The following is a 26,437-nucleotide window of genomic DNA, read 5'->3' as shown; positions in this document are numbered from 1 at the left end:
GAAGAAGAAGAAGAAGAAGAAGAAGAAGAAGAAGAAGAAGAAGAAGAAGAAGAAGAAGAAGAAGAAGAAGAAGAAGAAGGAGAAGAAGAAGAAGAAGAAGAGGCGGCGGCGGCGGCGGCAGCAGCAGCAGCGGCAGCAGCTGTGGAGGAAGAAAAGGAAGAACCAGAGGGAGGAAGGAGGAAGAGAGGGAATAAGGAGACAGGGGAGGGCAGTAAGGGAAAGGAGTAGAAGGGGGAGAAGGAGGAGGAGGAGGAGCGGGGAGGAGTTATATGAACTGATTCTTTGCCTAGCTACTAAAACAGAGGAATTTAAACTGCTATTTACATCCAATAATAATTTGACTTGATATATATATTACATAGGCAAATTTGTTTCTGCTGTATTTAAAGACCTATGTTCCAAACAATGTAGAAATACATCTTTGAGTTCCTACCTGGAATGCTGAAAATGAAGAATCAGGAAATTTTATGATGAAATATGTATTTTTGAAATCATTGACTAATGAATCAAGTAATGAAGTAAAGTGGTTACAAACATGTTACCATAATTTAAAATGGCCATTTTCAAATCACATTTATTTGTCACTGTTAAGTACATTTTTTAATTAAACATGCCATTATATTGTGCTACAAAAATTTTTTGAGTGAATGACTAAGAGAAGTTTTGCATAATCACAATTTCACCTTTACTGGAAAGACATTTCTAATTTCCAAGACAGTCAACTCTTACATCTTATGAAAACCATTCTCTCCTAAATGCATTATACTTAAAATATTAACAGCAACAACACTGGGTTTTGAAAAGTGTCTTCAAATAAATGCAACCACACACAAGTGTTCAACCACTTGCTTTTGTCTTAGTGGTATTTTTAATGGTTTTGATATATACTGTAGAATCTAATAAATTCACTTTTCCTATTTTTATATGCATATCTTGCAGGATTAGCTTATTTGCTTTTATGAAATACAAAATATATTTTGTTTTGAAAAGAAAGTCTTGTACTTAAGAACCTAGTAAATGAACAAGCTAAAAAATTTATGAATTGCTCAAATAAACATGTCTAAACTTCTTTTACTCCTGTGAAGATTGAGGTATTTTAATAACATTAATGTGTAGTATCATTTTTTCAAAATTTTGATGCATAGTCTAATTTTTCAAATATTTTACTTAAACATATTTGTAGAAGGAAGTTCTAGTATAGAACCTTAAATCATCTACTTCAAGACATATCCTTGAAATTTTAAACCTGATTTCATTGTTAATATATCTTTGATGTAAATTAATATGCAATACCTTCTGGAGACATCTCTGGTACAATGGCCTCATAAGGTTCATCTAGGAATTTTGGTTCATTGTCATTGATATCCGAAACTTTGATGACAAACTCAGACTCAGGTTCCACAGCCCTTCCAGTAGTGATGTCTATTACCTGGGCTCTTAAGGTGTAGAGGGATCGCTCCTCTCTATCAAGCTTCTGTATGGCATATATGTCACCTGTTCTTTCATCAATGATAAAAGTACTTCCAGCTCCAGCTCCCAAAAGCTTGTACTGGAAAGAATTATTTCCATTGTCTAAATCAGATCTTAGCTGCAAATGGAAAGAGGGATCATTTAGTTTCCAAACATCTGAAATGGGCAAATCAAAATAAAGATTTTCTTTTTATGTATGTTAATTATTTTCCAAGTTAATGATTTTATATTGTTTCCATATTACATTAAATGGGGTAAAATATTAAATGTCTAGATTAAAATCTATCACCAGGGAGAGGGGAGAGTGAACATTTAGTATAAAGAACTATACAAATTTCATTATTCTTAACAGAAACAATACTAATTGGATAGTAAAGCTTCTTTTGTAAGTTATGCACAACATAGTTGGTCCAATTTTGATTTATAATTAAATAATCAGTCACTAACACCATACTCTCAAATATTTATACTAGACTGGGTCCTAGAGACAGACAGAAAGATAATTTGCTGACATTTAAACACTGATGTTCTGTCTCTTGGCTGGAAATGCATGGAAACAAGAAAATATTAGGATGAAAATTAGGGTTCATAAAGATAAAAATAATCTTGACTGTTCTTTAGGTACTTATTATTTGTCATAAAATCTATAAGTTGCTTTTTCAATTAATTCTCATATCAATATTATGAAATACATATTATTGATATGATCAATTTTTCTATAGAGAAGAAAAGTGAGATTTTTTTTTACAAACTTTTTTCAGAGTCACATGATCTTTGTGCAGATTTAGGATTTACACCACGAGGCTATCAAATCTTCTTTGAGGCTGTCAAATTTCAGATTCTCCACTGACAACAACTCAGTTACATGTTCTTTAGCCCTTGGGTTTTAGCCAGAAAGTATAAAACTTTCTTCTCAATCTATTCTACCTAATTATCAAATACACACTTTCAGCCTGTGCACTCATTTCCGTATTTTCAAAAGCAAAGTAAATTTGTTCATCATTCATACTGTTGAGGTATTATTTAGAATTTTTAATTTATCTGTAACAAAAAAAAAAGTCTAATTCTGATATAGTTAAAATGATGGCATAGCATTTCATATCTAAATTATTTGTACCTAGGAGAAGTATGTCATGGTTCCCTAATTGTGAATCCACGTTGTCTTGATTCACCATTTATGAAAATGCTCTTATTCAAAGTAAGAGTTCCTCTGCAAATTTACAAAGATAACCATGAAATCAGTTGTAAACAAATTCATGATTTTTCTGATGGCTCAAGTTATAATTTCTTATTCTGGATAAATTAATACACTTTCTATGTGGCTGTGGAGAAAATCTAAAGGTATTAGTAACTAATTTTGAATTTCAACAATGTGCCGAATATCAATGCCATGTAACGAAACAAATTGAGAAAAATAACATCCAGATTGTGTTTCTGCTAATACCTCTTTTAATTTGGTAGTTCCTAATTATTCATAAAAGAAATTCTTTATTCAATGATGTAATAAATTGAGGAAAATAATTATACAATCAAATCAATATATCAAGTGAGCAATATATGGCTCGTATTTTTTAAATGATATCATTTCAATATGGTTTGATAATTTATTTGATATTATAATGAAGATAAATTAAGTTTAGTAATAAATAAATATATTGCAAGTATATGTGCAGTGTAATTTTCAAAGACAAGTGAGATTGACATTTTTAAGACCCAGATTTAAGGGAAGACAGAAACAAAAACGAAAAGCTTACTTGAACACCTGCCTTTTAGTGTCACAAAATGCATATGTTAAACACATCTCAATCAAACGGCCTCTAGTATTATACAATTTTCTATACTTCTATTCAAAAATATTTTCCTATTTAGGCTGCTACTATGGATTTGCTAAACAAACATCACTTCAAATTTTCACTTAATTGTACTTCCCAATCTTAATCATTTTTCAAACAAATAGATCAAAGAAAGTTATCTTGAACACATCAGCTAAATTGTATATTTACTAACTCTTTTGACAAGCACCTAAACATTCATTATTGTTCTTTTTGAAATCAGTGATCTGCTTGTTTTAACTTGATGAATTTGTGTAGCAGAAAACCATTTTCAGAGTAGTTTCATAAATATTTTATAGAGTGGAAAAATAAGCAAAACCAATCACTGTGAGAAAGGAGGTAACCAGAGATTCATGTGGGGCATAGAAACAAACAAACTAGAAAATGAGACAGCCCCAGAGGTAGCCTGTGTTCCAAGTACACTGATGCACTTCCCTACAACACCTTATTTACTAAAAGTCAACAGCTGGTTTTAGCCTGTCACTCCATTCAGTGATGGGACAGCTTATGGTGCTCTGTGCAGTCTACTGTAAAGGTATCCAGAGACTCAGTTACCGAGTCAGCACCTGACTGTGGACCTTGTTAGTGCCAACTCTGCATACTATTTACCTGCAGTTCGAGTCAAAAATAAAAGGGGATGAGAAATATTACTTATAACGTGTGTGTGTGTGTGTGTGTGTGTGTGTGTGTGTGTGTGTTCACAATACACCCTCCTCCCTACACGTTTGGAAATACTTGCCTAAAACCCTAATCTAAGGCTTTGGTTGAATGTACTCATATACATTTGGCTGATAACATAGGTGAAGTTCTGTGGAATCCAGATACCATGCTAACACTGCAGCTCTCCTGAAAGGCCTAGAAAAAGAGAGTTAATAAATTTTGAGTGCTTCACCCTTTGGGCCCAATTAAATTTTAGTGCCAGTTAATTAGCAGTTAAACTTATTTCAGTTCATTTATCTAGAGAAAAAGCCTTGTGGAAAAGGATATGATACTGTAATCACCTTTGTTTAAAGGAAATCAAATAATAAAATACAAACCAAAAACATAAATAGAATTTGCTTTGTCTCATTAAGGAATTGTTCTTAAAATATATTCTTTTAAGAAAGTGAACGTAATATTCCTTTTACTTTACTAATCAGTTGAAGTGTGTAGGCTCCAGAAGCTACTTAATTGTAAAAGAATATGGTATTAACCTGCTTCATTAAAAATGAATGAGGGGTAAATCAACAGCTACTTAGCGTAATAGAAAATCAGGCTAAATACGTTGGCAAATGATATTTGTCTCACTGTGACTGCTTAGATCCATTACCAAAAATAACACCATCAAGTTTCTAGATGTTGAAAGTGAGGGCTGCATTTTCATAAGGGATACTAACGTGAAATTTAAAAACCAGAGCTATCCCTCTTCAAGATTTTAGTGGATGTTTTAGGTGCTTGCAAATCTGAAACAATTATTAATGTGATGTTTGAAGCTTTTCAGTGGTTTCGCTGTCAAAATGTGGAACTCATCAAATCTCCAAACTTCTCCAACATATTTATTTACATTGTTGTGCTATTTACTGTAACATTTTAAATAAATAAGTACCCGGCCGACGTGATGACTAGTTGTATTCATTTCCTCTGGTACAAAAAATTGGTTCCACACCCAGCCACGCTTCACTCTCAGATGAGATCCTACTGGCTGCTGGACTTTGTTTGTTTGGGAGTTTTCTGTTGCTCCAAGACAAGGCCATAGGAGAGGAATTCCCAACATAAAAGGCAGCAGTAAATAACAATTCATTGTGTTGACTCTTGATTCCAACTGTTACTCTTCAGAGAAATAGGATGTCACAAACAAAAATCTTGCTTTCTTTTATAATCTTTTTTTGCTCCTGTGTATCTTCTATATACCTAAAGCGTCAGAAACAAAACAAAATTTGACATTTTAAAATAACATTTTCTCACATAATTACTAAAGACAAGTTACAACTTCTGCATATGACAAAATGGAATAAAATATACATTTAATTTATCTTCCAATTAAGCTGGCTAATTATATTTTGTAGCTCAGTAATAATTTGATTAGAATAATTATAAATTTCCACTCAGGCACTGCTAGTTTTAAACTGCAGTCATAAATCTGCCTGAAGGTTGAAAGATTGCTCTGGGAGTCTCCTTGATTGACAGCTGACATTGAGATAGACTTCCTTTTAATTTGACTTGCTTACTTTCTCCATTCTTTCTCAGTAAAACTCAAACTATCTTATTAAAGCAACAGACAATCCAGGAGGAAAAAAAGTCATATTTCTCCTCTTTATATTTGATAGAGATAAGCTTCCTCAACCAATTTCCCAAATTATGATATTTTATGTAGTAATTAAATAGACAAAATGGCAATTCAGCTTAAAACTGGTGAATTCAATAATCAGTTATACTGATGCTATAAAACACTAAATAGAAAGCTTGTGCAAGCTATTTACTCTTTAAATTTCAAAGATATGGGGAAGAAGTGTTTATCAGCTTAACAAAAAATCATCTTAAGACAATAAATACAAAATTATAGTGCCTGGGTAAGAATGGGTGAATGTTTGTAATATTTAAGAATGATATGAGATGTGTCTTCTATTATTTAAATACTAAAACAAAAGACTCTGCCTACTGACTTTTACATTTAAAACTTTCCATTGACCAAGGCTGTCTCTTCATGATGGGTAATAATGTAATTTAATAGTTTTGCATTTCCAACATCTACATCCAGCCAAATTTGATGTATTTCCTTGGCTTCCATGAAGAAAAAATAATTTTGTAAGCTTCACAATGGAGTTTAATATCATATAATCAACAGAAAAGCCAGAGTTCGTGTTAGGACTTTTTCTGCATGATTGTGTTTTGAATCTTCTGCATGTATTTTTGAATGACTCCTTAGAGATTTTTTAGGTCTTTGGCTCGTGCTAAGAAGAGTTGTTAAAAAACACCTAATTAAGAAAGTACACAGGGATTCTGTGGTCCCGGTGTACTCCCTTTAAGCAGATGTACTCCTTGTTAAAAGTTTACTTAGTGAAGGTCATAGAGAAATTCAGCTGAGGTGAAAAAGGTGAAATTTATCTTTATGTTACGTATTTGAAATTCAGATAAATCTGTGCTTTAGAAATTGCTAAAATATGTATTTGTGGTAGCTGATGAATAAGAATATTTGGAACTGGTACAATATTATTCATGAGAAAGATACTTTTTATAAGTTTGGCAAATTATCACCAACACTGATATGAAGTTAGCTGGCTGTGTTTCAGTGAATATAATTTTTGTGAAATTTATATTATGGTATTTTGATACATATAAAGATATACAAAATAGTGTAATGAATACCTAGGTATCATTACCCTGCTTCAGTAATTACCAACATATGGTCAATATTGTGTCATCTCTATTCATGCTCACTTTTTAATATTAAAACCAATTTCAAATTCATATCATTTTAACCATTGGAGACACACACACACACACATGCACAAGTATAAATGCTACGTAAGTGTGTGTACACACCCTTAAAAATCAAAGTCAAAGTTTAAAATTAAGAAAACTTTTAATATAATAAAATATTCATAGTGTTCAAATTAAAATCTTTGTCTTTGAATTGAGACTTAAATATGTTCACACAATACAGTTTTTGATACATTTCTCAAGTCTCATTTGGTCTACAGATTTCCTCTCTCTGTTTCTAATTTTTCTTTCCATTTATATGCTGAAGAGTCAAGTTTATTTGTCCTATAGAGTTTCACATAGTCTGAATTTTGATAATTGTATCACTGTTGTGTGATTCAGTATGTTTCTTTATCCTCCATGTTTTAAATAAATGTTTAGGGGCATGATTAGATGTAATATAAAATATTCATCAAACATATTCATAGCCAATTCCCATTGTATGACATCTTTAGTAGAGTAGGATAGAAAATATATGTTCAAGAAACCAGAAGAAAGTTTGAACGTGTTAAGTAGAAAAATTGAAAATAAAATAAAGATTAAACTTTTAGAGAATAATACTACAATGTTTGTGATGAAATACACTGTATATGATTAATGGCATATTATTCACACTGAGAAAAAAGACAGATTGAAGACAGAAGTATAAATCATCTGAAAAAACATAATGAGGAAAAGTTAAAAAATTAAAAATGAATAAACTATCATTGAGTTGTGAGACAATTTCAAACATTCTCATTTATGTACAATTGCAGTTTCTAGAACCAATGAAATTTAGAAACTCATACATGCAAAATGCTTAACAAAACTTAAGCGCAGATATTAAAAAATATTATACCAAGGTGCATCATGATTAAATTACTCAAAACCATTAATAATGAGAAAATCTGAAAGGTAGTCAACGACATGTTATATACAGAATAGCAAAGATGAAGTTGATAGCAGATGTCTCATCTCAAACAATGCATGCCAAATGACAGTGCAGAAACATTTTTAAAGTATTGAAAATGAAAAGAAATCAATTTAAGTGAGATTTTCTCAAACAATCACAGTGATTTTTATAAAGAGATCAGCTGAATTGAAAGAGAAGAAACTGAGCTGTCAGGTATTGGAGAAGCTAATTCAAAGAACAAGTAAAAAGTTAAAGAGGTAAGCCTTTAGACACTTACTGCAATGGTATAAGCAAGAAGTTAAAACCAAAGAAATTGTTGCATCTCCTTTTTTCATTTCCTCCATGGAACAACACTCTAATTGAATCAGAGGATAAGCACAGACGTGTGGATCATTCCATTATAATGGTAGTGCCACAAACAACTAAGTCAATTTTATGGACACTGGGGTTGGGGGAGTGCAAGGGGAGTGTTAAGAGTGAAAAAGTACTAAGTACATTGTCAGAGCGGGAAACGGTCTTCAAGGTTTCACCCACTTTACTCAATAAAGAGATGCTTGAGAAATGCGTCAGATGAGAAATCTCATCAGAAATGCTTGAGAAAGAGCTCTGTCCAAGGCCACAGATAAAGCCCTCTTACACTTCAACCCTGGGGCTAGGAATGTAAACACAGAAGAGCGTGACCTAACAGAAGGGGCAGTCTCCTTGACTGCAACTCCCTCCAGAGAGTGCAGTGCACTGGTTGTGCATCAAATCCAGTGTGACAAGGGAATGTTTTCACGGTGAGTACTGTACTGCCAGGTCAAGTCTTTATAGCTGCCTATAACCAGGCCTGAACAAATCACATTTGTTACCCCAAAGCCATATTCCTAATCTTCAGTAAAGGAAAGTGGGATGAAGACTCTTTTTGGTGTACAGCATCAGCACACAAGGGGAACTCCAATACAATAAATGATTAAAGAAGTCCTTCAAGAATAAATAAAATAATACTAGAAAGAAATCTGGATCTATGCAAAAATAGAATCACCAGAAATGGAAGGTATATCAGTAAATAGAAAGACCTTTTTAAATTTTATAATCATTAAAGGATAACTGGCTGTTAAAGCAAACATAATAACAAAGGATTGTGGGGCATACATCATTTGCAGAAGTAAAATGTATGAAATTAATAGCATAAAGGTTAGGAATATGCTATTTTAAGCTCTATAAACCATGTATAAAGTGGTATGATAGAACTTAAAATAGATTACAATAAACCTAAAGCAACTACTAAAATAAAGTAACAGAATTTACTACAGGCTACAAAATAGATAAAACTGAAGCCTAAAAAATACTCAATCCAAAGAAGAAATAAAATAAAAAAGTGAGCAAAAGACAGGTGAAAAAAAAATACAAGTAACAAAGTGGTATGTTTAATATTAATCATCATAATAATCACACTAAATATGAACGGGATAAAAAAACAAAGTATGACATAAAGATTATTAGATTTTAAAAGATTCAACAATATGTCTTTAGAAATGATTTAAAATATAAAGGTTCAGTAGGTAAGAATTTAAAGAATGAAAAACACATATCTTGTTAACTCTAGTCAAAAGAAAGCTACAATGGCCATAATATTAGATAATGTAGATTTTGGGGCAAAGAATATTAGCAGTGATAAACAATATCATTTCATAATAACAAATTTCATAATTATAAGTGATAAACAATGTCATTTCATAATTATAAATGATAAAGCCATTTTATAATCTAAAACAATATCATTTTATAAGAATTATGTCAAATCATTAACAGGGCACAACTATTCTAAATGTTTATACACTTAATAACAATGCCTCAAAATAGATGAAATAAAAGATGAAATAAAACCTTATTGTATTACAAGAAGAAACAGACAAATCTATAATGCAAATTGATTTATTTCTATTCAACATTATACTGAAAATTCTATCCAATGAAATAAGAAATTAGAAGCATCTAGATTAAAAAGATAAAATAAAAATATGTTTATTTATACAGGGCATAATTACACATATAGAAAATCTTATGAAATCTATAAAATACTGGTAAAATGTACAAGTAATTTTAGCAGGGTTGGATAATACAAGATCAATATTAAAATCAATTATATTTCTATTTACTAGCAATGCATAATCAAAATTTAAAATTTATACAACAGTACATTTTATAATAATATAAAGAATTCAAAGACTGTGACATAACTCTACCAAAAAAATATGCAATACCTCTCTATTGAACACTATAAAATACTGCTAAGAAGAATCAAGAAAAATCAATATAATTGGAGATATTTATTATGATACTGGACCAGAAAACTCAAAATGGTTAAAAATGTCAATTCTCTCCAAAGTGTTGTATAAACACAATTTTAAAATACAGCTAAATTAAAATTAAAACATAAAATAAAATTTCAAACGGGTATTTTTATAAAACTTGCATGCTCATTCTATAATTATATATGCAAAAGCATAGGGCTTAGAACAACTTAAGGAACATTTTGAAAGAAGACGAAATTTGGAAGACTATGCCATCTGTTTTTAAGACATAATGCTACAGTAATCATTATGGTAAAGTATTGGATCAACAAATAATTTAGTAGAATACACCACAAAGTGCACAAATACACCTACATTTATGTAATCAATTGATTTTGAAAAGTTCAAAAGCAAATCAATGGAGAAATAACAGTCTTTGTGCTAAAACACCTGAGTATTCACTTGAGAAAAAGATACTTTGATCCATACTTTACCGTGCATAAGGTCAAAGTCATCTTGGATAATCCAGGATAATTTTCCTATCTAAAGACCATTAACTGAATCTCATATTTATCTACAGAGGTCACAGTCTTGGTTTTAGGAGTGAAGACCTTGATATCTCTGAGAACCATTATGTGGTCTACCTCAGATGATAATTAAATGAGAAGACAAGTCACAGACTGAGCGAGTATTTGTTAATTATATATCTTGTATTCAGAATGTACAAGGACTTTCAAAACTTGGAAACAAAAAGTCATCACAATTTTTTAAATAAGCAAAATATTTAAAGAGACATATCGCAAAGAGTTGACATGTAAAATAAGTTTAAAAAAAGATAATCAACATCTTCAGTTTCAACAGGTAAATGCAGATTAAAACTACAATTAGATACCAGTAAATTCTTACTAGAATGAATATAATTAAAAGACTGACCATATCAAGTATTGAAGAGAATATAGAGCAACTGTACCTCTCAAAAACTGCTAGTGTGAATGTAAAATCGCATGAGTATTTAGAAAACAATTTGGTAATTTGTTACAAAGTTAAACATATGCCTACCATAAGATCCAGCCATTCTAGATATTAGGTACATATCTAGGATATCTATCTAGATATCTACCTAAGACAAATAAAATTATTATTTCCATATGAAGATGCTTACCTGAATATCAGAGCAGGTTTATTTGTAATAGACAAAAACTGGAAAAAGTCAAATGTCTTTCAACAAGTCAATGTACTAAGAAAGTGTAATATGTCTATGCAATGTAATGATACTCAGCAGTGAAAAGAAATGAACTACTAATACAGTAATATCTCAAAATAATAATGAATAAAACAAGCCTGCCAACAAATTCAGATTGTATGTTTCCTTTTGCATCTGATTTTAGAAAATTTAAAACAATCACAGTGACTGAAATCAGACTAAGAACTGAGGGAAAATGAGGATGGGAGGAAGATCAGGAGGGACGGATGATGAAGGGACACGAGGAGACTTTTGAGGGTAGTGATGAGTGTGTTTATTATCTGCATTGTGATGACAGTCTCAGAAGCAGATATATGTCAAAAATTCGATTCAACTTGAGTATACGCAGATTATTGTGCCAATTATACTTCATAAATGTTGTTAAAAATCTTGACTTGTCAAAACCTTTATAAACAAATTAGACAACTAACTGTGGAACAACAGATAATAGATGCTTCTGATGTGTTATGATATGACCTTTATAAAGAACATTGCCTATAAATTATTTTACCAAAACATGTTGAAAGCTAATTTTCAAGTTACAGGAAATTAACCTGTAATAAAAGAACAAACTAAATGGGAAACAAAGTAAACAAAGTAAAAAGAAACAATCATTTAAACCCAAATTGTGTCTTTCTACAGATTTGCTACCCACAGTGTAATCTGTGGAATAGGAGCATCTTACTACAAATGCCAAATCTTGAGCTTCTTCACAGGTACTAACTTTGAGTCTGCATTTTATCACACTTACCACAAGGTCTGAATATATAATAAATTTTAAAAAGCATTGATCTACCACAAAATTGATCTAGTTTATTTGATACATCAAAAAAAGAAGGAGTATAGGAAAGATATTGTTCTAGATTGAGAAAGATTTAAGATGTTGTAGAACTAGTGTAAAATGTGGGCATTGTTCGGGTCATGACTTTACAAAACTGTTTTGATATTTGCATTTTTATGGATTTATAAAAAATTAGTCTGTATAAGGTATAATATGTACTGTATAAGGTACAATACTACTAATGTAGAGATGAGCAACAGATGATAATGAGAAAGTATTGTCAATTTTGTTGGTCATTGAACATTTCTTTCTTGTTATATAAAAACATGCCCTATTTTTAGTCATGTATACTTGAAGCATATTGGTATTAGAAATGACAGGATGTGTTGAGAAAAAGTATATTTTCTTTAAAATATCTCAAAAAAAAATGGGAGGATAGGCAAAACCATTGTGGTAAAATGATGATAATTGTTGAATTTGGGTCATGAGTATTTGGATAGTTGTACTTTTATTATTCACTTATGCTTAAAATATACATAATAAAACAACAACAAAAATATACAGCGATATTGTACTTTTAAATCAATATGTTAAACAAATACAAGTAATTATTTTAATACCAGCTATTGATGACAATGTATAGAAAGCAGAACTATAGAACACTCGTAAAATTGAAAATTTGGACACTATTTTGGAGAACAATTTGGCCAAAAGCAATAAATTTTACAATGTGTATATAAAGTAGCAGTTATATTTTACTATTTTATACCTAGAGAAATATTCACATTTGTCCACTGGGAAGCAAGTATAAATTGGATTAATTGAAAAAAGAATGTTTAAATTAGGATACTGTATGATACTAATTATATAAGTGTTTCACAATTACAAGGCAATGTCCCATAATACTCTTAGCATAAAGCAATTAGATAACTTAGTAAGTCTAAGCACAGAAAACTGACAAAATTTGTCATGGTAATTACCATGATTGAAATAAGTGAAATTTGTCTAAAAGTTGAAGCTTAGGAATTTCTGCAACATTCTCCTCCCTCGAAAACAGTTTAAAGTAAATATGACAAAAAATAACACTCATGACATCTGGGTGACTTTTCTACCAAGTGCTATTTTTTCCCCATTAAATATATGATTAAAATATTTCTCAATTAAATTTAAAGTTAAAAATCATCATTTATGATTCTAAGGAAAAAGCCCTTTAATTTGAACCGCTTTATATAAAACATACAAGAAAAATGAAAGGTAGTAGTAATTATATCTCAATAATGAAATATTGTGGCTTTGTTTATACTCTTCTATATTACAAACTTTCTATAATGGTCATACATTTCAGCGGAAGTGAAAAGCATTTCAAATAATGTTCCACTTCTGATTGAAGACTGGTGGCAGCTGTCAGCATTGCTAGACTGAGAAACACTCTGGGCTGAAACCAAGCAAATAAGAAAAAATGCTCTCGCCTGAAATGGGCCCTGGATAAAGCAGCAGTGACATTTTGCCCTGCATTTGCAATCTTGTTTATATTTTCCAATCAGAGGAATATACTAAAAAACCTAGATAACATTTCAATATAAAGAAATGCTAATACTATGTCTTATGTTAGTGTGTTTATATTTTTTCTCTTATTGCTAATACTTGGAAATATTAATCCATATTTATTTTCAAAGTTGTAAAATATATTTAAAAATAAAATTTCATTTATATTAGCACAATATTAGATACTAATTACAATAATATTTAAATAACATTATTATAATATATTATGTCCAAGTAAAATTGAAAGTATATTTGTGATGATTAATATCAGGTGTCAACTTGATTGCGTTGAAGGATCCCTAGATAGCTGGTAAAGTATTGTTTCTGGGTGTGTCTGTGAGGGCGTTGCCAGAGGAGATTAACATTTGAGTCAGTGAAGTGGGAGAAGAGTCACCTTGGTTGTGGTTGGGCACCATCCAGTCAGCTGCCAGCATGGCTAGAACAAAGCAGGTGGAAGAAGGTGGGGGACGCTGACTTGCTGACTGGCTTTCATCTTCCTCCTGTGCTGGATGCTTCCTACCCTTGGATATCAGACTTTAAATTCTTCGGCCTTTGGACTCAAAGTGGTTTGCCAGGGGCTCTCAGGTTTTTGGTCACTGAAGGCTGCACTGCTGGCGCCCCCTGCTTTTGAGACTTTGGGACTCGGACTGAGCTACTACTGGCTTCCTATGTCCTCAGCTTGCAGAGGGCCTATCGTGGGACTTCACCTTGTATCCTTGTGAGTTAATTCTCCTAATAAACTCCTTTTCATATATGCATATATAATATTAGTATTGTACCTCTAAAGAACCCTAATACAATATTTTATGTAATGTGTTAATTACATCACACATGCTGGGACTTATATTCAGTAATTTTAAGTGACCTATCCTGTAAACAAATGTATTCATAACTAGTGCTACAACTGATTTTAGATACATCCTGTATAATATACACTGTGCTTTATTAAATGGAAGAAAAAATGCATACATGTCTAACACTGTGACATCTATAGCTGATGGTTCACTTTGTTTACATTGAATAAAGATCTATAAATTACATTTTAACGTTTGGACCATTCTTCAAATGACAAAATAAAATGTTTTCTATTATCTCCTCTTAGTATACATTTTTCCCCTTGTTCTAAAGATTCTTGAGGTCAAGTAAAAAAAAATAAATCAGAATGATGGATCTGGTGGCTGTGTGAGGGAGGATATAAGTTGAAGCTGGGAAATGTGGATGTGATAAATATAGAAACTTAATCCTGTTTGTGATCTCTTAAAAAATCAAGGGAAACTTGGCAGCTTCATAGAATGACACTATACATAAAAAGACTTTGAAATGGCTTTCTCAGAACCACTAGTATGAAATATAAAGAAATGTGAGTGGATATAGTTTGCATACATATGTGAAAAGGAAGCAATATTTTGGGGCCAAAAATTGTAATAAGCCATGTGCCAATTCTTTCTCTGAACATTCATTCCATAGTACTAAAATGTGAAAGATCATCCTCTGTTTTATTTATGAACTCTCATTAAGCATATAATTTGCATATTTACTGTCATAAAAAAAGCTCTCAGGGACAGCTACAGCAATGCAGACTTAGAATACCTATATTGGAGCCTCTGATGCCCTCTTTGACATTGCACAGCCTTCCACATTCACTATTGATATGAAGTCCTAAGATATACAGCAACAAGTGCCATTTCATTTCTGGGCTGAGTATCATGAACTTTATTTAGGAGCAGTGGTAGAGGACTGTGGATTAATGAGCAGTATATGTGAAGTGCTAAGCACTGACAATATTAAGCCTGAGTGTGCAAAAGTTCTAAAATGAAAAGAGATTCCAATTGGTTAAATAAATGCTGGTGAAATTTCATGTTCTTAGATACAGTATTTCACTTTTCTTCCCCTCCACAAACTATCAAAACATGATTTGCCCTTATTTGTCAAGGGTAAATATTTGTATGTTCCTGCATTGAAGATTTGCCTAAAACACCTTTATCAGTATAGATCTTAATTATGTCTTTACCATCTTTGCTGTCTGATTTTTAAAAATTTATTGTACTTTTGTATGGGTCTTTGGTGCTCTCAGTGTTACACAAAAATAAACATCAGACATATAAGTATTGATAAATATATTCTTTGTTTAAAATAACATAGTGACAGGAATAGAATGAAATGAAAGGAATCTGAAATTTACAGGGCTCGTGTGAGAAAATAGGAATAAAACACTATTTTCTTTTTTTAACTTTTGTGTTTGGAGGTACATTTGCATGTTTGTTATATAGGAAAACTCATGTTATAGGAGTTTGTTGTACAGACTATTTTATTACTCAGGTACTAGGCTTAGTACTCAGGTACTAAGCCTAGTACCTAATAGTTGTTTTGTTCTGCTCTTATCCCTCCTCACACTCTCCGCTTTCAGGTATGACCCAGTGTTTGTAGTTCCCTTATTTATGTTAATGAGTTGTCACCATTTAGCTCCCACTTATAAGTGAGGACATGTGATATTTGGTTGCCTGTTCCTGAGTGAGTTTGCTAAGGATAATGGTCTCCAGCTACATCTATATTTTCACAAATCACATAGACCAATGAAACAGAATACAGAGTTCAGAAGGAAGACTGCACACCTACAACCATCTAATCTTTTATAAAGTTGACAAAAACAAGCAATGGGGAGAAGACTGTATTCAATAAATGATGTTGGGTAACTGGCTAGCCATATACAAAAGATTGAAACTGGACCCTTTCTTTACACCGCATACAAAAATCAATTCAAAGTGGATTAAAGATTTAAACATAAAACCCCAAACTATAAAAACCCTGGAAGACAACCTAGGCAATACCATTCTGGACATAGCAACAGGCAAAGATTTTATGACAAAGACACCAAAAGCAATCACAACAAAAGGAAAAACTGACAAGTGGAATCTAATTGTGCTTAAGAATCCCTGCACAGCAAAATAAACTATTAACGGACTAAACAGGAAAACTACAGAATGAGAGAAAATACTTGCTATCTATGCATCTGACAAAGGTCTGATATCCCGCATCTACCAGGAACTTACAAAAATTTACAAGACAAAACAACCTCGTTAAAAAGTGGGCAAAGTACATGAACAGACACTTTTCTAAAGAAGACATACACATGGGCAACAAGCACATGACAAAAAGCTCAATCTCCCTGATCATTAGAGAAATACAAATCAAAAGCACAATGAGATACCATCTTACACCACTCAGAATGGCTATTACTAAAAACCCAAAAATAACAGATGCTGGTGAGGTTGAAGAGAAAAGGGTACACTTACACTGTCGGTGGGAGTATAAATTAGTATTTACATTATTTCATTTACATTATCATTGTGGAAAGCAGTATGGCAATTTCTCAAAGAGCTGAAGACAGGACTACCATTCAACCCAGCAAGCCCACGACTGGGTATGTACACAAATCAATACAAATAATTCTATCATAATGACACATGAATTTTCACTCATGTACACATGAATATACATACCATAAAGGTACACAAGTACTCATTACAGCACTATTCACAATAGCAAAGACATGGGATCAACCTCACTGCTCATCAGTGACAGACTGGATAAGAAATGTGATACAAATATATCATGAAACATTATGCAGTCTGATTTTAACTTAACCATCACATGAACACAGGCTATTTCTTATTACTTTCCTGTGCGATTGCAGTCAAACCTGTACAGTATTTTCATGTTTTTCTAAAATCTGTTTTTCTCTTAATGTTCTTATGACAAGATATAATACAGAAAAATAAAACATTGTTTTACTTCTAATATCGAAACAGGTATTCTATTATCCCTTTGATTATTTCAGAAGATAACCTCTAATATATCTGTCTTTACTTTTAGTTTTCATGTACAGTTAAAAGGCACTGTAAACACTCTCAATAGCCTAAATCCATTCACTGGGAGGAGGTACATAAAATTGGTCTTACAGTTGAACAAGGAACCAACCGTTGAATACAAACATTAAAAAATTTATATCAACATATTGTTACTCAGCAGCCATTAAATTTGGTGCCATAAAACCATTTTGTCAAGTGAAATAAAGAAATGGAATACATGCAATATAATTTATTTAATTGAAGGAAAAAAGTTGTAGACAAATGCAGGAAAGAAGTCCTGGAAGACTATGCCCCAAAATTCAGGTGGAAATCATCTTTGAATTAGGGAATTGTAAACAAATTAAAATTTTCCCCATGTGTATTTGTAAGCTTTATTTTTAAAATTAGTATATATACATAATTATGTAATACAATATAAATCGATTTTATTATAAATACATGTTATTTCACACCATAGTAAAGATCAAGAAAGCCACTCTCTACTAATTTTTGGGTTATTTTCCCAAATTGTTTGATGGAATGTTCTAAAGGCAGTTCGCTGGAGTTAAGAGCAGCACATGTGGACCAAGGATGGCTGAATAACTAACTCAACACCAACACCTGCTAGATCCATCACCTTGGATGAATAGCTCGACCTCTGGTTGTCTCAGTTGTCTCATGTGAAAATTGAGAGTAATTATTATGTCTCTCAAGGTTTGTGTTCTTGATGAAATGAGTTGCTGCATCCAAAATACTGTCTGGCACGTATTAAGAGTTAAATGTTTTTAGTGAGCTACACAAAAATAGCTATTGACAGGTGGATAATAAGCATCTAGTGATTTCTGTATTTCTCAAGGTCGAAATATTCAGCTATTTTCATTTCAGCTAAAAATACACACACATAAAACAGCTTTGTAAATGACTATTGCAAAAATACTTTAGTATATGTTTTCCCTGATATATATGTTCCACTTGTATTTTCAAATTATTTGAATGTCATTATTTTTTTTCTAAGCATGGTTAAGTGACTATGACAGATACATATTATCATGCTTGAAGCAATACATGATATTGCATGGACATATATAAGCTGAAAATGATCCCAGTGTGACTCAGAACAGTTATGTTTTCAAAGAAGACTAATTACGACTTAAGGGATGAAAAAATATTATAATCTATGCACTTATGCAGTTTGAAACTGAATCTAATTAGAAATTGTCTTTTCTATGACCTCTTCTTGGTTACATAAAGCTAATTATTTTCCATCTGTGAAAACTTGTAAAAATATAATGTATTCTGGAAAGCTCATGGAAAGCTGAAATATTGAGCTCAACTAAGCCCAGCTTCTCATAGAGAAAAACAGATGGCAATTAATATAATGTCTCCATTTTTAGAAAGCTATTGAGTAGGCTTGGCCAAAATGATATATCATAGACTTAGAATTTGTGGTGATCAGAGAGTTCCAAAGCTTTCCCAAAACAAAGAAAAACAGAAGAACTTAAAGGTTTTCAAAATGCTACTGAAAAATAAGACTAAGAGTTTCTCGTCATCAATTTAAAACACACATCTAACCTTTCCTCTTGGGAAGTGGACACATGAAGCAAGTGAATACTATAAAGCCTTCATGTGAAACAAACAGGAACCCATGGCTCTTGGGGCCTGGAGTGGTAATATTAAAACAAGGGAAGTAGTTAGAGAATATTCACCTATCTTTCTTCCAATTTCAGATATTCTTTATAAAAGGAAAAAAAAAAAGAAAGCCACGAAGTGTCTATAAACAGTCCCCCTTCCTTCCAAAAGCACCTCTGTAATACCACATAGAGCAGTAACATGGAGAATTAGTGGCAGATTTTAAACTATGCTGTGAAGTCTCTTAAAAAATGATACCAACATTGTCTCAATGCTCATTTCAAAAGGTACTCTGTATTTTGTGAATGTATTTAAATCTTGTCTGTGTAGTTAAACACAGAAGCAAGAAAAATAATATTAGAACAATGTTAAGAAAAAATAAATCCCCTCCTTGAACTGTTCTGGTTGGAATATCTTTTGGAACCTGTATTACCTGTTGTCTTTATTCCCACTTCCATGTCTACCCTTTTATTTAATCTTTTTTTATCTTATATTAACATATTAATTATATTCATTAGTTACGATATGATTTTAGTCTTTAAAGAAATTATTTGGATCTTCTAATCAGTGCCTTAGAAGCACCTGCATTACCAGGACATTGAAATAATTGTTCTGTTTCTCCATCGAACAACCTGGATCCATGACCTTCTATTGCCCTCTCGAAGGTGATATTTCATCCCAGTGCTCTGACTAATCCTGCTCCTCAGCAAAGGACAATATAAGTAAGAAAATCAATAATAACATGGAGACAGAATTGACAAAACTTAATGACCATTTGGAGGTCAAAATAAATTGCCTGTCTTTAGGAGTGTCAAATGAGAGTTGGGAAATGCAGAGGTTAAGATATCTTCAAAATTACAAGTGACAATGCTAAGTGGAGCTGGTTACTCCAGACTCAGAAGGAACTGTGATTGCTATCATGATATTCTTCCTTTCATTCCATCACTCTAAGAAAAGTTTAGGTTCAGTTTTTTAAGATTTCATAAACTGTCCCTAACTTCTGAATGACTAATCGGATGAAATGGCTATGACTGGCATATAAAATAAATTTTAAAAAAGAAGAACTAAAATGTAAAATGTTTTGGTCACTGTGGTAGGCATATCAATGTTTACCAACATCTCTCTTGCAATTGCACAAGGTTACATGAACGGTTTTTCTAACAAGATATGAGTAAAAGTGATGTACACCATTTTCGAACTGACACACTCAAAGGCCTGTGAATAATTGTCTCACCTTTATTGCTTCCTAATTTGGCAATCAGTAGTTGAAGGATGGTGGAGCCTCTAGCAAGCCTGGATCACTGAGTGACTGTGAAACTTTGATACACTCCCCCCACTAACTCCCACCCAATGTTTGTGGTATGAGGTTGCTGAGAAATGGAAAGTTAATTGATTACTGTAATAGTCTAACTCCCAGACTAACAAAAGCAACTATGTCTCTAATGCCATAATGGTACTCATTCGTTCTCTTAGTAATTTGTCTCATAATTCAATGATATAGTAAAATTATATTCATTTCAAAAGAGAAGAAAGATCAAGGTGAGCTTGTACAACAGCTCCTTAAAAAATGACATTTTGTTCAATGTCATTTTGTTGTAATGTTGATGAGAAAAAAGTTGATTCCCTGCCAGAGCCACTATCTGTGTTGAGTCTGCACATTCCCCTCAATGTCTGCATGGGATTACTCTGGGTACTCCGGTCACTTTCCACTTCCCAAAGCTACACACATTGGGTTGCTTGTTCATCTACAAGGTCCCAGTCTGAGTGACTGTGACTATGTGAGGGTTAGCCTGCAATGAGATGACACCCTGTCCAGAGCTGGTTCCCACCAATCTGTCTGAGTTGCTGGGATAGGCTCCTGCCACCCATAGCCCTGAACTGGAATAACCAGGTTGGAAAATGCATGAATACAAATCATAAAATGAAGATTTGTAAAGTACACGATCATCATACGAATGCAAGACAATAAACTATGCTGGGTAGGAAAGAGCTCAGCGAGTCAGCTGTATATTTGTAAATTCTTGTGTTTGAACTTCATGGTGGCTGGAGGTGATCCGGACAATCTTTGTTTTGCAAACGTTCGTTTCTTGATTTAACCCATGACCACTACAACTGCTAGTCACTCACTGATTCACTCAAAATTGGGTAAATAATGATCTTACTTGTTTTTACTAATCATATATATGTACAGCTCACATTTATTTAAGTGTTTAATATTAGAAATGTTTTGGTCCTTATTTATAAGTTTAGTGAAGTTTTTGTTACCAGAAATATGTCATAGGGACTAAACTCTCGTTTATCTCAATTAGCCTCGGATAAAATTGGTTTTATTTCACAGTGTTTCCCTTAAAGTTGCAGTTTGAAGACTAAAGTGGAATATATGCAGATACACCACTAAACTACTGATTAGGAAATCATACATCTCAGCCTTCTTTTGATGATTAATGAATTAACAGTTTTTCAGAAAGCAGAGAGTAAACAAATAATGCTTCCCACTTCCAACAATAATAACAACACAAGAAAAAATTTAAAAGTAAAATAAAATCTTTAAAGATTGATGAATAAGGGAGGTTGAAAATTTCATGAACCTTCAAATAAATCATTATGGTTTAACAAAACCATCAGTTACCATATATGTAGAGTGGGAAATTTCAAAGTCATAAAATTATGCAAAGACTATTTTTTCCTAAAACATTGTTCAGAATAATGATCAAACATTGTATTAGTTAACCATGTTCATCACATAAATAATATTTGACAAATTGAATGAATATGTATATATGTAAAGACAACACAAAGGATTACATATTTTTCTTTGAACCAACAATGTATTTCATTTTTCCAAGCATTTCTAACAGTACTTATTTCTTTTTTCTTTTGCTTTCATTATGAAGATATAGTTTCACTTAGCACTTGTTGAAAATCTTTTTAGCCACTGCTTACTATAGTAAATAAACCGTTGTATTCAATTTGACAGTTTTTGCGGATGTTGTGATAGTAGCTACATAATACCTAGACAAACATATCATCCAAATGTTCCTTTCTCCAATTATCAATTATGCTTTCAGCACATCTTTCTATAACTATAATATCTACAAATTTACTCTACTATCAAAAATAATACTTAGTAAGCACCACTGCCAAATGGTATGGAAAGTATTATTTTGTTATGAAAAGGCATAATATAAACATGATTTTATGAAACACACAATCCTTAGTGAATGGAAAAGAAAACTAAAGTCAAGCACTTCATTAATTTGCCTTTTAATGTGTATATACGTGTTTGTGTTGTGTAGAATCAATACAAAAATCTAAAAATTAACATATCACAGAACCACACATATCTGATACACATGAACTGAGTGAAATATAAAAATCATTTGATCCAACCCTGCAAAAGCACTTTATTTGACAATAGCAGTAATTATTATTTTAACAAATGAACAAATGTGACAAAATTATTATTATTTTATTTGTTAGATTTCATTATATTTAGTTTAAATTTTTATTGTGAATATGGAGAATACCTCAATCTTTAAGTAAATATATAGACAAATAAGGGTTAGTTTGATCCCTCAATTTCAGGGAAATTGTTTCCATACATTATTGTAAATAGAATCATTTCAAAAGCTTGACAAAACAGATAATCCCACTCCACAGCTACTGATTCATGAGCTGGGTATTTTTTTAACAAGCCTCAAAGATGACTTGAAGGCAAATATTTTCATGAAATATCATCACCATCATCATCTTGTCAACCATATTGAGTGTTTACTCTGTGATGATTACTATGCAGAGATAACGGCATTCCTTAATTGAGTTCTCTTACAGTAATTCTATAGTATATGTTCTATTATTGTTGCTATTTTATAAATGCAGATACTGGGCATATTAAAGTTAAGTAACTTGTCTTAGCTATAAAGTAATTGGCGGGATTGGAATTAAGACAAAGGATTTTGCTTTCTTTAGAGCTGCTACCTTTAACCAATGTCTTTGCAGAAGCCATTTTCTGGAATATATATGTATATATATATATATTTTTTTTTGAAAAGAAAATGCATGTAGAAGTTGGCTAACACTTATTTATAGAACAGTATTTTCAAACTTTTCATAATTTATTCTCCTATCAGAAAAAAATACTGCAGGTGAGCCCCAATATTTGTATATGCATTTATATACTAGTGATTCACAAACACAACTGTTATCACTATGTAAAGTATTTGCTAAAATGTACTCAAAATTTAAATGCAGAAGAATGAAGTAAAGCATAAATACAAATGAAATTTCTCATATTTTCCCATAGTTCGGTTAAAAGCATGGTGAGCCTGCTGTGTTATATAAACACTTCCTTGCAGACTTCCCTGTAAGATAAAGGAGCATGGCATAATTATGTTGGATTTTGCGGGTCTGCATCTTCCACCTAATCCTGTTTGGGGTCTATCATTTTCCCTTTCTTCTTCAAGAGGATAATCAGCAGGGATTTTTTTTTTTATGTGTTACTTTTTAAGTTCTCATTTTACAACATTAAGTCAATGTTGACCAGTAAGTAGAATCTGTATAAAATGTAATGATTTGTATCTCGATGATATGATAGTTTCATGAGACTAGTCAAGATACTTAAACACTCTCAGGTTGAGTATCTTCAACTGCAAGATGATTTAATAAATGTAATCTCTAGATCTTCTGGATAAATCACATTAAAATAACCGAAACTGTAGTTAGAATATATCAAATGTTTAATAAAGGTCTTTATGTCATATAAACACGTGATTTATTTAAATACTTATAATGTCTGACTTCTTTAAATAAATGCTTATTAATCAGTTCCTGGAGTGCATAAGATAATCACTGGTAATCACCCATTGCTACAAGAATCATCAAAGGAGAAGCTCTCAATATAACTGCTATTGAAGCCATGCGGGAAAGGGCTCCTTCCAAGTCAGAATGACTGAAAACGGGAAATATTTGCTACGGTCATTTACAAACGATTTTATGTGTATACAGCCAAGGTTAGTGTGCACAATTTCTATTTTGTAAAATTTTCAGATTTGGCAGTAGACAAGAGTACAAATCTATCATAAATACTTATAAAAACCAAGAGAGTTTAGATAGAATTTTAATTATCAGAAGGTTAAAATTCTTACCATATACTGTCAATGTCACGTCCGAATACAGATTTTGAAAAACATTGATAATCTAGCAACTTACAAGTTGAATTCTGTTTACCTACTTTCCTGTTTATTTTAATGGAGAAAACATTCTTGGAAAGTCATATTGATATGTGAGGAAAATTAAATCTTGGGGTTCTATTTTGAAGACATATTTTGCACATTCTGGACATAATATCTTCAGATTATGTGACTTCAGTGAATACCTGCCTACTGAAGTATCATAAAGCAGTCTAAACAACCCATATTTATCTCTTTTCTAATCTCCAGACCCACAGAACTATTTTCCACAAGGCATTTTAAAGTGCATACTGAAATTCTTACTTTCTATTCACTCTTGCACCTAATCATTATGTTCCTTCTTTCCCTTAATGAAATCAGCATCCTCTTGAAAGCTCACACTTGAATAAAAGGTTATTCTCTGATGCTTCCTTCAGCTAACCTCCCATATACATACATTTGAGCATGAAGCCTGACTAGAGATGAACTATGATCAATTCTATGTCTTAAGTCTCTCAAGTAAATTCATTTACCTTCTATTACCTCCAAGTTCTTAATTCATGATAATTTTAAAATCTTTATTTAGTACATATTCAAATATGAACACATAATTGTACATATTGATGGGATACAGAGTGGTATTTTAATACATGTATTCAATGTGTAATGAAAAAATCAGGGTAATTAGGACAACAATCACAAACACTTGTCTTTGTGTGTGTGTGTTGTGAACATTCTGAATCCTCTCTTAGCTTTTTAAAAAGTATGCATTAAATTATTGTTAACTATATTCACTGTGCAGTGCTATAGAAAACCAGAATTGGTTCCTTTTCTTTAGCCATAATTTTATATCTATTAAACAGTCTTTCCCATCTCCTCTTCTTCCATTATTTCCTTTCTCTAGTAATCATAATTCTACACTCTACTTCTGTTAGCTCAATTTTATTTTAGCTTTTGCATAAGTGTTAGAACTTGTAGTATTTATCTTTCTGTGCCTGACCTATTTCACTTAAAGTAATGCAGTCTAGGTTCATCCATGTTGCTGTGAATGATAGAATTTCATTCTTTTCTATGGCTGAATAGTATTTCATTGGGTATATACACCACGTTTTATTTATTCTTTTATTTCTTGAAGGACACTTAGTTTTCTTCCACATATTGGCTATTGTAAATGGTGTTGCAATACACATTGGAGTGCAGATATATTTTCAATACACTGATGTTCTTTTGTTTCAATAAATACCCAATAGTGAGATTGCTGAATCATATACTAGTTCTATCTAGTTCTATTTTTAGTTTTTGGAGAACCCTTCATGATGTTTTTCATAATGGCTGCACTAATGTACCTTCTCACCAACAATGAAGGAGTTCCATTTTCTCCACATAGACAACAGTATTTTTTTTTTTTTAACTTTTTGATAATGGACATTCTAACTGGGGTGAAAAAATATCTCATTGTGATTTTGATTTACATTTCCCTGATGATTAGTGATGTTGAACATTTTTTCCATATACTTATTGGCCTTAGTTCATAAATTCTTGTTATAAATTGTTTATAATACCAAAAAATAAATAGGAATTGTATTTTGAAAGTAACCAATAATGTTTCTGGAGTGTTAAATACTGAAAGCCATTTCATTTTCAATCTCACATCTGTGACTCTATCTTAAAGAAATAAATTGATATATAAAATGTTCTTATACAAAAAAATTATCGATGTATTATTTATTATGTCTAAACTTAAAACCTAATTGCTGAGATGAGCTGAGTACTTTTTGACATATAAGTTCTCTTAAGTGTTTAAAGATGTTGGACAGGATTATGGCAAAGATATTTGAGACTTACATAGTAGAAGAACTTAGTAGTTGAAAAACTTCAGGGTGTCAAGACAGTAGAGTTCTACATCATGTTGTACTAAAAAATAAACTAGTGTTAACAGACGAACACAAACATATATATATATATTTTCTAATTTGTCACTGAAAGAGAGCACAACTTAAGGAATAATTCTGCTTATTTCTACCACTAATGTATACCATGTTTCCAAATTTGGTCTTTTATAGCAGCCTTCAATTAAGAAAAATATATAATTTGTTGAATAGCTAAGAGAATTTTTAAGAGTGAATCTCAGGAAACAGAAATAATGATTTGAAGGGTAACTGGAGGTTGAGAATGAAGTTCCACAATTCAAAGTAGTCTTTCAAAAAGTTGCTGAGAGAGGGAAAAGAGATTTGGGATGATAGCAATGAGAAGTTTGGAGTTAATGAGGTTTTTTTTTTTTTTTTTTTTTTTTT

At 31.8% G+C, this 26,437-nt stretch overlaps 1 protein-coding gene across 1 annotated transcript in view; it reads right to left on the bottom strand.

Moving 5' to 3' along the window:
* Positions 1 to 26,437, bottom strand: part of CDH19 (cadherin 19) — a 109,592-nt gene that overhangs the window by 69,953 nt on the left and 13,202 nt on the right. The window contains exons 2-3 of the mRNA XM_017867056.1: positions 4,888 to 5,192; positions 1,294 to 1,588 (exon numbers count right to left, since the gene is read on the bottom strand). Coding sequence (XP_017722545.1) covers positions 1,294 to 1,588; positions 4,888 to 5,082 — 490 coding nt within the window. The 5' untranslated portion in view covers positions 5,083 to 5,192. The remainder of the gene's footprint in view (positions 1 to 1,293; positions 1,589 to 4,887; positions 5,193 to 26,437) is intronic.

The sequence above is a fragment of the Rhinopithecus bieti genome, unplaced genomic scaffold (assembly GCF_001698545.2).
Source record: "Rhinopithecus bieti isolate Rb0 unplaced genomic scaffold, ASM169854v2 scaffold_2272, whole genome shotgun sequence".
Classification (NCBI taxonomy): Eukaryota; Metazoa; Chordata; class Mammalia; order Primates; family Cercopithecidae; genus Rhinopithecus; species Rhinopithecus bieti.
Note: the sequence above shows the minus strand (reverse complement) of the source record. Positions and strands in the feature narration are given on the sequence as shown.